Genomic DNA, 12,988 nt, shown 5'->3' with positions numbered 1-12,988 from the left:
CATGGAAGAAAAGTACTAACCCATTCTCACTCTGGTTTGTGTTAAACTTTGACCTACAGAAATAATTTGCTTAATAAAATGAATTTTGTTATAAACCATCAAGTTTCAGGGTAGCTTGTTGTACAGCAACATTAAACACAATGACTTCCAATGACAAAAACGATGTATAATTTCCAATTGCAAACACTTTTTTTAAGAAAAAGAAAGAATATATAATTAATTATAAGCAGTACTTCTGAAATGATGAAGTAAATAACTTTAAAAATCTATCCCTTCATAAAAATAACAAAAAATTGGCAAGCATTGCCAAAATTCAGTTTTTAAGAGCTCTGTGAATGAACAACAGCATTGCAAAAATCCAAGGAACATTTATTCAAGGAAAAACCCCTGAAATGTAGTGAGTGCGGCTTTGTGGCATTTTAACTGGCCTACTACTGCCCGGCTTGCCCCAGTTCTACAATAGCCTTGAAAACCAGCAGCCCCCCACGCAGGGGATTGTGGGTAAAGAATATTTATAAATTAATTAATAATAAAACACATAATCCAAGTATAAAATGGACAAAAGAATTAAGTGTATATTTTTCCAAAGAAAACATAGATAAATGTTCACCAAGCACATGGAAATATGTTTAATATTTCCATCAATAGCCATCAAAAAGATGCAAATCAATACCACAATGAGTTCCCCTTTCCCATCCACTAAGAGGGCTATAATTAAAACAAAAGATATAAGGAAGGTTGGTGAGGGTAAGAAGAAATTGGAACTTTCGTACACTGCTGGTAGAAATGTCAATTGGCCAAATTCTTCAGAAAGCAGTCTGAGAGTATATAAAAAATTTAAGAATGGAGTTTTCATTGACTCTGTAATCTCACACGTAGGCATATGTGCAGAAGAAATAAAAACATATGTCAATGCAAAAAACTGTACACAAATGTTCACTGCTGCATTTTCGTAATAGCTAAAAAGTGGAAATAATCCCAATTTCCAAAAACTTATGGGTTCATAAACATAATGTGGCATATCCATACAATGAAATATTATTAGACAATAAAATGTAATGAAGTACAGATTCATTAAACAAAGAGATAGACTTTGAAAATACTATAATAAGTGAAAGTAACCAGTCACAAATTTCAACAATTGTGTTACTGCATTTGTATGAAACAGTAAGACCAGGCAAATCCATAGATATAGGAAGTATGTATATTTATGGTTGTATAGGGTTTAGGGGAGCAGAGACAGCTACAGGGTACAGGATTGCTTTTGTGACATTGAAAGTATTCTAAAATTACTTGTGGTGATGATTACACAATTCTGTGATTTCATTAAACACCATTGAATTGTACACATTAAGTAGGTTGATGGTTTGGTAATGATTAAGTCTTGATAATGCTGTTATTAAAAAAGAAAAAGATTACAGACAAACTTCCTGTCAGAAATTATGTAATACAGGACTTCTGGCCAAGATGGAGGTATAGGTAGATGCACTTTGCCTCCTTACACAACCCAAAGAAAGACAACTACAAATTTAAAAAACAAAAAATAACCAGAACTGCCAGAAACGCGAACTGTGTGGAAGTTTGACAATCAAGGAGTTAAAGAAGAAACTTTTCATTCACACTGGTAGGAGGGGCAGGGATGGTCAGCTGAGGCAGAGAGGATGCAGCAAGGTGGTGGCTGAAGGACTGGGTGGTCCCACATTTGCATGCAGATAAACTGGAGGGAAACTAAAGGATTAAGGAATGGCTATTATTAATATTTTCCCATATTTATGAAAAACTACAGGAAAAAATACTTTTTTAAAAATGTGAAAATCAAAGATAAAACAATTAAAATTAAAAGACTAGAAAACATTTAATTAAAAATGAGGGAAGAAAAATAATAGTAAAGTAATAGTAATTATCCACTTGACTTTGAAACCAAAAACATTTGTCTTTCATTAGCACAAGTGTTGGCACATTAGACACATAAAAAGGCACCCGAATCTATAATGCTTGTTGTATTGCAGTCTTAAGTATCAAGCACGAGTGTCTCCATGCTGGTTGTACCGAGAGTGCACGTTCCCTAGGCAAGCTGAGTGCATGAAACAAGGCAATGTGATGTGGAAAGTGAGGAGGAATTTCGGAGTGAACTGCGAAAGGGGCAATGTCTTCGTGTTAAATGTAGAAGTATTTAAAAGTTTAAGAATACCTTACAGAAATTTTCACAACATTAATGTAACATACAAGTTTAAGGATAGCACAGGAAAGAATGTAAGTGATCTAAGTCTGCATTTCTCATATTGGAAACCAAAAGGTATGCTCTGTGGTTGCCAAGTAAAAACAAGATGAAAGTTACATTCTAATTCTTATGTTAACAGTAACCAGAAAACAACTTAAAAACAGGGAAGTTGAGGTGGAAAATTATTTCTACTCATCACAAGTTTTCTTTTTTTTTGATATTTACTGTGTGCACACATGGCTGTGATAATAATTAAAGTAAATAAAGATGAATTGGGCTTTTCTAGGAAAAAAACAGAGCTCCATAAATACTCAAGTTGCCCCTGAAAAAGGTAGTAAAAATGAGTGACGAAAGTGAGGCGTAGTATGTGGACTTTGGTCAGTGGACAATTTGGGGAAACTGGCTACAAAAGCAAGGATTTGGGACATAGGGACATACCGATGAGTTTACATACCAGTGTGGTGACTAGAATATACTTTGAAAAGCAGCCAAGAGTTTAACTGATGTGGTAGTGCCTGTTGTTTTACATCCTAAATGGTAAACAAATATTTATCTTAAATCCCCTCCTGCAAGCTCCTTTGTGTTGATGTTTCACTGATCACCATTGATAAAACCACGTCTTGTTTATCGTTATTTCTACATAGAGATTCCTCCCTAAGGATCAGTTTATTTCAGGTTTTTCAATGTAGTTAATCCTGCCCAAAGCCCTAGTCAATGGAGCAGAGATAAGTACACAACACATAAAACAATTTCCGGATAAAGAGAGTCTTTCTTTCATTAGAAAACTATAAATAGTAAATGTCTCTTGGCTTTTTGGAAAGTGCTCTAGTCTAGATCTTGTTAGCACATCTTTCAGCAGCTTCTCTCTACAGAATGAAGATCTTTTATTACCTTCTCCATTTTCTGTGTTATGTGACCTTCCTTCTACCAGGTAAAAGATGCTTTTGGCATGTTTGTATGTACTATACAGCTTCTAGTTAACAAATAAACAAACAAACAAACAAAAAACTAGGCTATGACTTGGAAAATGCAGGTACTTACCACAATCTTTTCAATTAAAAACAATCTCTTTCATTATGCTGAATCTTGGTTTCCTGTTTTGGAATAGTGTTATACTAATGTATTTTAATTACCTCATTTTGAAAATTAGTTTGCAGATAAAATGAGATGATCCTTTGTTTTGGGGGGCATTGATTTCTTTTAGAGAGTCACGTTATTAAGAAAATCATACTTTATTAAATCTACTTATAAAAATCAGAAGTGAAATCTTCATAACAAATTTTCCCCAGGAAAGATGAAGGGACTGAGAACAACAGTATGTACCTCTTGCAAAATCAATAATAGACTTTATAAGATAATTGAGAATGTAGTCTCAGAATATGCTGGGCAATGAGGTACAGCAGGAATGAGGGGACAGTAAAGAAACGGTACCTCAAAAATCCTTGTTGAATTAGCTAATGCATATCTTGATATAGCAATCATTTCATAAATAAATCAAAAATAAATTACAAAAAAACCCCATTGCAATGAAGCCCGTGGTGGCGATTGTATGATAATATGATATTCTTCATAGGTGTAGCCTCTGAGGCAATCCAAACTCACTAACAATACACCTGTAAATGCGTATATCTAACGGTGTTCTAACTCGGCCCTCGAGTTGAGAATTCAAGAGGTGCACCCGAACCGAATTCAAACTTAGAAGATCTAGATTTTATCAGTAGATTCTTATTTAATAGCTTGTGCAACCTGCCACTCAGAGAAGTTAAGTGACTTGTCAATGTCCTCAACAAGAGAGGGGCTGGAGGGGGAGAGGAATCAATACCGAGCACAATTTTAGAAATAAAAAATCTAATATAAAATCTTATGCTTCTTATTTATATGCACCTGCAAAATGCAGTCAGGATTTAGTGAAACAATGTATTGCAAAGTAACCTTACACACTGGATATTAGTCTCTCGATTTAGGTACTACTGTTATATGGTCATTGTTGCTGTTGTTATTATAATGAAATGGACGTGAGTGAGGACCTCAAATGCGACCAAGGAAGGTGTTGGGGCCCATGGTGCTAGTGTGTCAATCAATCGCCCTCTGATATTGGGTGCCTAGTGATCTGTTGAGCAAAACGCTAGACACTGAGAAAACAGAAAAATAAAAGGCACTAATATTCTGGGCATACTCATAAGATAGTTGAAAAAAATCAATGGAATTGCTTGATTTAGAAGGTTTATATAAATATGTTTTAAATAGTGAGAATGGTGGAATTATGACAATTGTGGAGGTTTGGGGAAATGTCCAAAATATTCTGATGAAGGGCTTTAAAATTGGGGTAAGTCACTTGTATTTAGACCTTGGAAGGTGAGGAAAAAAAGAGAAGACAAGAAGAAAATATGAGTGGCCAGTATGTACCAAACAGTGTTTTGTAACTTTTCATGGAAATGCCTAATCTGGCCTGACAGATAGCGTTATGAAATGACTGCTGTTGCTCCCTTTTATAAAAGAGAAAAATGATGTCGAAAGAGATAAGTTTTCAAGGTCACACCTATCTGACTATATGTGATATATTCGATACAAGTCCAAGCTTCTCAGATCCCAGCATATTCGTTCTTCCTACTTCCTCATGCCTCCTCTGGAAGGCACTGAGGTTAAAGAAAAGGCTGAATAGATAATTTGATCAAAAGCAACAACGTCACACAGGAAAATAGGTGCACTTCAGATGGATAAGGTCTGTACCATAAAACTGTATCTTCACAGTATTTCAGAAAAGCCTTTTTAAATAATAAGGCTTTGAAAATGCTATAAATATGAGCACAAGCTTCCCTTTATCTCTTGATCATTAAAACAGATACTAAGTTATAGTATCTATTGGAATGTATAGAATGATCTATAGTTGTCATTTGATAGAAAAATAAAATAAAATAAAATACATAAAATAAACCAGAAAGGGTAAGATAGGTGTCAGAGTGTGTGGCTTTGAAGGAGTTCGTAGAGTAGCACATATCTGTCAGGTGCACAGCGGTGTGGTTTGGCTACAGGTAAAACCTTAAAGTCACAAAAGGAACAATGAAAGGTTTTCAGTCTACATGAATACGTTGTGAAGATGTGAGATAAGTGTTGGGATCAAACATAGTGATACCACGCTGAAGAGGCCAATGGTAGAAAATTCATAGACATCAGAGCCGATGATGGCTAAAACATGAGTGAATGGGCATATTTGAAGGAAGAGCAAGCATAAAATCATCCAAAGCAATAGTGAGAACAGCATACTGCTGCAGTTTGTAGAATACACTTGCTGTCAAACAGAACGGGGTTTATATTAAGGAGCTGGGGCTCCTCTGTAGTTGCAGAGGGAGCTGTAATCAATCATCTTACTCATACAATGTATGGTAATTGCATTAATTTCATAAGCTTGTGCAGAGAGTAAAAGAGATAATGTAAATTAAGTGTTTATCATGTTGAATATCATATTGCAATATTTTAAGAAATGGAAGAAGAGGAACAAAAGTAGAAAGAAAGGAAGAGAAGAAGGAGAGGCAAAGAAATACAAGGTAGTGTCCAGGTGTAGCCAGTTCTGATGTCTCAGAACAGGCTACGGCTCTCACGTGGCAGAAGCATGCTGGCTTTGGCAGCTTCATGATACGTTGCATGGTGAATGGGAGGCTGAGTCTAAAAGAGCTAAGGAGCAATATTTACCTGTGTTGAAATGTTGGCAAGAAGACAGTATCAGACCTGGTGTTTTAGGTTTAATTAAATTTAAAATTAAGGTGAGTTGGTTACCAAGGCAATTTTGTTACCTGAGAAATAGGATAAAATGTTGGGACATAAGTGGAGTCCATATAAATAAATAGCCTCTTAAAATTGGCCAGGAGTTTATTGATTAGCTAAATAACTTCCCAACCAATCTAGAAAGATGCCCTATGACAAATGATCACCATGCTTCTCTTGTGGCACTGACTACTGTGTATTAATTAATTTCTATTAAGACAATTTACAAATTAATCTTAACTTTAAAAAAAATTCATTTATTTTTAGACAGAGAGGAAGGGTGGGAGAAAGCAAGGGAGAGAAACATCAATGTGTGGTTGCCTCTAGTGCATCCCCTACTGAGGACCTGGCCCACAACCCAACTCAGGCATATGCCCTGACTGGGAATTGAACCAGCAACTCTTTGGTTCACAGGCCAGTGCTCAATCCACTGAGTCACACCAGCCAGGGCACAAATTAATCTTAATTTTTTCTATATTTTTAGCCAATTGATTTAAAGGCTTATACTTTTCTCAATCTGTAAACATTTTAAATATTCTTGAATAGGCTAAGACAAATAAAACACAAATATTAATATTTTAGAACCATTTATAACTTTTGATGACCTTTATATGATGTCACTATTAATCGATATGAAGTGTCTTCAATAATAGAGATCCAGTTGCTACACATAAGATAAGGATAAAACCCTTGCCAAACTGACAATGCCTCAGGAATTTAAAAAAAAATTATTCTAAGATCAGAATAAGAGGTGGAAAAGAGATGGGAAACAGAAAGCAACATTAAATCCTCAGCTATCGTCCAACTTTAAGACATACCCAAGTAAAAAAATTAACACACAATTCCAAATGGAAGGAAAAAAATTATTTAAATTTTCTTAAAATAAAATTTTCCCTATATTCACATCACAACTTTGAAAACCATGTATTAAGCATATATGAAGTATGTTATCAAGAATTTATTACTAATGATCCTTTATATATGTAAACATTCATTTCAATAAAAGTATCTTATAACTTGTCATTGTCATTCACAAAACAGTCACATTCCTCTGTAGTCATATAATAATTAAGGCTCCTAGACACACCCAGATCTACCGTAAGCAGCATCTAACTTGAGGCAATATCCAGACCTACGCAGTGCTTTTCACATGCCAGTGTCTTACTTTTTCAATGTAGAGGCCATGGTTAAATAATTGAAGTGTAGATTCTGGACTTGGGGCAACTTAAGGTTAAATCATGGGTTAAGCATGTATTAATTTTGCAAACTTGGGCAAATTATTTGGTCACTTAAAGACTCACATTTTTAACTGAACAACATCTACCTCAAAGTTTTATGATAGTTAAATAAGATATGTTTGCAAAATATATTGAAAACTATACTTGATAAGTAGGGTTTTAATGAATGAAAACCATTTTCATTATTATTAGTTTTTGGACCCAAATATATCATATTCCCGTTCAATTCTAGGCAGAAACTCATACTACTTTTTCTGCCTGGTTCATGTTCGTTTTACATGCTTTGTGTTCATTTGAGTCACTTGTTCTCATTTTTTAAGGTTTATATTTTCATATTACTCTTTCATAATATATCTTGACAATAAGCAATCACTCCTCTACTCACATTTTAGACCCAATACATCAAATTTTCTTCCATCACCATATATTTTACCCACCCTCCTTCCCTCTGGTAACCACCATACTATTGTCTGTGTCTCTGAGATTTTTGTTTGTTCATTTGTTGTTTTCAGTTTTATATCTTACATATGAGTGAAATAATATGGCTCTTAATTTTTTGTCTGACTTATTTAGCTTATCCTGATAGTCTCAAGACCTATCCATGTTGTCTACAAATGGCAGTAGTTCACCTTTTCTTATGGCTGAGTGGTATTCAGCTGTGTATATGGACCGCATCTTCTTTATCCAATCACCTAGCAGAGGACACCTCTGTTGTCTCCATGTCCTGACCACCGTGAAAAATACTGCAATGAACACAGGGGTGCATATATCTTTGCAAATAAATGTTTTCGAATTTTTCAGGTAGATACCCAGAAGAGGGGTTATGGGCCATATGGTAATTCTATTCTTAATGTTTTAAAAGATTTTATTTATTTATTTTTAGAGGGAGGGGAAGAGAAGAAGAAAGAGAGGGAGAGAAGCATGGATGTGAGAGAGAAATATCTGTATGTGCCCCAACAGGGATGGAACCTGCAACCCAGGCATGTTTCATGACTAGAATCACCAGGGACCTTGCTCTTTGCAGAACAACACCCAACCAGCTGAGCCACACTGCTCAAAGCTCTACTTTTAATTTTTTTAGCAGCTTTCATACTAATTTCTTTAGTACCGGTACCAGTTTACATTCCCACCAGCAGTGACTGAGGGTTCCTTTTTCTCCACAACCTCTCCTACACTTATTATTGCTTTTCTTGTTGATAATTGCCATCCTAACAGATGTGTGGTGGTAACTCATTATAGTTTTGATTTTCATTTTCCTAATAGCCAGTGAAGTTAATCATAAAGTCCACTGCATTGCCTAAAATTGTACTCAATAATTGTTTAATTTCAATTATAATCTTTTGTTCATCATTTCTTAATCTCTGAGGAACTATTATATTCCAGAAACTTTGTAAATATTTTAATTTACTAACTTATTATGTCTCACAATAACTCTGTGTAGATACTATTACCTCCATTTTACAAAGAACTATCAATCTAAACCAGACAAAGACTTTGAAAAAAATGTTTTAAAAATTTGTTTGCTCTTCTAGATGTTAAAATAGACTATATAATTATAGTAGTCTGTGAAACAGACTAATGTTAATGTTCAACTATACTATAAAATTATAACAGCTTTTTATATCGCCTCTACTGAAAATAATAGGCTAGATGGCCAAAAAGACAAAAGTGCTTAAAGGCATTTCAAAGTTGACAAATAAGTTAAAAATTAGAGAAAAGATCTTGTGGAGATCAACTTTTGAGGCAGTTCTCTGTACAAACACCTGCTCATTCTCCAGAGGCAGGACAGAAGTTGAAAAACATGAAATGTCAGTATGCTACTGTAAGTACCAAACAAATGTAATCCAAAACCTGAGAAGGAAAGAACTATAAAAAGTCTGGCATGTTTTAGATTTGTATCTGATAGATTATTCCTGAAAGAATACAACATAATAAATCTGACCCCAAAAGAAAAAGAAAATTTTAATGTATCTCAATCCATTAGGGGAATATAATTCATAAATCCCAAAATATACAAAGTAGGTGTAAGTCAGTATTATATTAGTCCAACAATCTCAGGGACTCATGTTCATTTTCAAATTATTTCAAATCTATAAAGGGTTTAAAATCAAGGAAGCATATTGGTTGGTGGTTCTAGCCACCAGTAAGAAACAATAATCAATTATTTCTAGAGAAAGATAATATGATTCTAGGCCTCAAGGGTTTTCCTCAATTGTGCATTAACAATGTATGTGACAAAAAATCAGAAACAAGTGAAAATAAGACTATCCTGTCAAAAATGTTTAAAAAACACAAAAAAGAACAGGTTAAAAAAGGATTCACATAATGAAGTTAACAAGCACAGACCTTAAAGTAACTATGTTGAATTTGTTTAAATAAATAAAAACAAGGTTAAAAACCTATCATAGATATGAAAATTATAACAAACAAAATTAAAAATTCCAGAACTAAAAAGTCTAAACCAAAATAATTAAGTATATGATGAGTGTGTTAAGCAGTAGTTTATGCATAATTGGCAAGATATTTAATAAAGATGAAAGATAAATAGGAAGAAAATGTCTGGAATGAAAAAGGGATCCGGGATGCTGGCAACACCAAATACCTGTGAGGCGATGAAGCAACAGAACCTGTCTTACATTGCTGGCAAAATTGCAACATGGTATAGCCAAGTTGGAATATATATTGGCAGTTTCTTAGAAAACTAAGCATACTGTTACTCTATGATCCAGCAATTGTGCTCATTGGTATTTCCCCCAAAGATTAGAAAGTATATATCCGCACAAAAACCTACACATGGATGCTCATAGAAGCTTTGTTCATGAGTCACCAAACTTGGAAGCCTCCAATATGTCCTTCAGTAGAAGAGTGGATAAATGAAGTGTGGTACATGTAAAAATGGAATATTATTCAATGTCAAAAATAAATAAGCAAGGAAGCCATGAAAAGGCATGTGGAAACCTCGAATGCATATTACTGAGTTAAAAAAAACTCACTATGAAAAGGCTATGTACTGTGTGATTTCATCTATATGACATTCTAGAAAAGAAAAAACTATAAAAGTAATTTAAATAAAGGTCAATGATTGCCGAGTGTTTGGGGGAAAGACGAGTAGGTGAATCCTAGAAGATTTTAAGGGCAGTAAGAATACTCTGTTAAAGTATATATATATTTTAAACATATATATATTTATTTCAAATACATAAAATATATAAATATATAACACACAAATATATATTCTAAACATATTTATTTATATATGAATACATAAATAAGTTAAATATGTAAATATTTTATATTTTATATAGAAATATACATTAATATATCACATTACAATGAATTAAAATATATTTCTTACATATTTTATAAATATATTTATATAAATATATGTGTATTATATAATATATTTACATAAATATATTATGTTATATATTTTAAATAAACATGTATTTAAAATATATAAGTATATAATATTTTAAATATATATTTTAAATTGTGCATATTTTAAGTATATCTATATTTTATATAAAATATATAATATAATATATGATATATAGAATATCATAATATATTTTATATAATATATAGATATACAATATATAGTGTACAGTATATATTTCATATATAATATATAATATACTATATTTGTATAATAGATGAATTTTATATAGATATTTATATGAAATAAATACATTTATTTATTAAATATATTATGTGTAAATAAATATATGTAAATATACTAATATATTTATATTTTACATTTTATAAATGTAAATATATTTATATAATATATATTTAAATATATATTTAAATATGCTTTTAAAATATGTATATTTTAATATATTTTAAATGTGTGTATATGTATATTTTAATACATTTTAAATATTGAATATTATTTTAAATATTATTAAAACATATTTACAATATATATTACATAAATGTATTTGTATAAATATGAATTTAAATATTTACAAATATGTATTAAATGTATACATATTTAAAACCTTAGAATGTGCCCTAATGGAAACTATGGACACTTTGGATAATTATGCTGCGTCAATGTAGGTTCATCCTTGGGGGTGGGGGAAAGAACATTCTGGGGAATGTTGATAATGGAGAAAGCTATGCGTGTATGGAGGTAGGGGATATATGGGGAACTCCTGTACCTTCCTCTCAAATTCTTTATAACCTGAACTGATCTAAAAATTAAAATCTTTAAAAGATTAAAAATGAAAGAGCTATTACAAATTCATAAACAATAAAAACATATCAATAACATAATAAGCAAAGGATATGGACAATTAAATAGAGAAAAACTAAAAAAACTGTTCAAAACAAATAACCAAAGCCATACAAATTAAAATTGGAATGAATAAACACCATTTTATTTTGAGGCAAAATTTACATACATTTGGTTGGCAGTATATAAGTGAAGAACTCTGGACTCTATCTTTTTTGCACCTATCCTAAATATGTATCATGTAAATATTTACACATGTATACCAATTTTTTATCACTGTCCTAAAATTTTAAACTTTTAACTATGACCTAGTTGAAAGAATTAATAAATTGTCTCTTGCAATTTCAAGGGAGAATTTTGAAGCTCTAAAAAATCTTTAATCTTTGTTGAAAGAGTAATATATGACAAAATTTAACTACATATTAATTTGAAACAAATTTCAAGTTTATAAATGGGGTTATGTAAAATTCGATGTCTTATTTTTTTTGATATTTTCAAAATTGTTACAATGTACCCATAGTACCTTTTGTAATGAGATAATATGCTCTGAAGTAAGAGATCAGTAATTTCAGTTATTCTTTTATTATAGCCACGTGTACTTTGGTGGATCCTGATAAGTGCTCAAAATCTTTTGGTCACTGTAGGAGACAGTGTTTTCCAAGTGAAAAGCAAATTGACATATGTTTGTCACCGAGTAAGATTTGCTGCGCTGAGAGGGGATATGAAGATTAACCTTGGAAACGAAGATGTACCTCTGACCAGAGAAGCCATGTGTTTGCCAGTGCAGAGCAATACAGAACGTAATGAGAACTTCTGTAATAAATAAACGCACAAACCAATGTCGCTATCTTCCTTTACAGATGCTAATTATGTACTCAGTGAAATGAGGTGGCATCCTTCTTGTTTTCTCTAAGCTAGAGGTTTGGATAGGGGCAAAGTATCATGGGTACAAAGTTTGCTCCAATTTAGGACCACTGTTGATTTGTTGTGGTTCAACTAAACTTAAACGATTGGACATTTCCCAACTTAACTGTGACCTCATTAGAAATTTGATTCATAAACATTCATACCCATAGGATTATCAGTTAATCTTGATGCCGTCATCATAGTATCGATGTTAATTGACAGGACACCTACATAATGAGATGAATGCGTAAGTTACAGCAGAGCGTGGAGATACTCGTTGGCTTTTCCTCTCTTCTCTCAAGTTTCTGCTCACTCAAAAAGGCATATTAATTAAACACCATCTATTACTAAATTGGGTTTAAACACAATTTGAACTTTAGCTAAAGTATTTAGACTCAAAATATGAGCTCATCATTTTCTTACTTAGTTCTGGATGTCACAGGAAATGCATCAAGTTCGGTTATTTCAGCCTCAATATAAGCACTGGACAACACAAATAGTCTCTGTAATATTAAAGTTAGGGAAGAAACATGGAGATGAACATTTGTTTTCCAATTAAAAACAAAGGGTAAGTCAACCCTTTACCAATATTCTACCAGGTTCCCAAATATAGTTGCCATGTTC

At 32.6% G+C, this 12,988-nt stretch overlaps 1 protein-coding gene across 1 annotated transcript; it reads left to right on the top strand.

Moving 5' to 3' along the window:
• The first annotated feature begins 3,028 nt into the window (after positions 1 to 3,028).
• DEFB114 (defensin beta 114) lies at positions 3,029 to 12,275 on the top strand. Its single transcript, XM_024557837.3, has 2 exons — positions 3,029 to 3,152; positions 12,048 to 12,275. The coding sequence occupies exons 1-2, from the start codon at positions 3,095 to 3,097 to the stop codon at positions 12,188 to 12,190; spliced, it is 201 nt and encodes a 66-aa protein (XP_024413605.1). The 5' UTR covers positions 3,029 to 3,094; the 3' UTR covers positions 12,191 to 12,275.
• Positions 12,276 to 12,988: the final 713 nt, after the last annotated feature.

The sequence above is a fragment of the Desmodus rotundus genome, chromosome 11, assembly GCF_022682495.2.
Source record: "Desmodus rotundus isolate HL8 chromosome 11, HLdesRot8A.1, whole genome shotgun sequence".
NCBI lineage: Eukaryota > Metazoa > Chordata > Mammalia > Chiroptera > Phyllostomidae > Desmodus > Desmodus rotundus.
The sequence above is the reverse complement of the archived record's forward strand: the minus strand, read 5'-3'. Positions and strand labels throughout refer to the sequence as shown.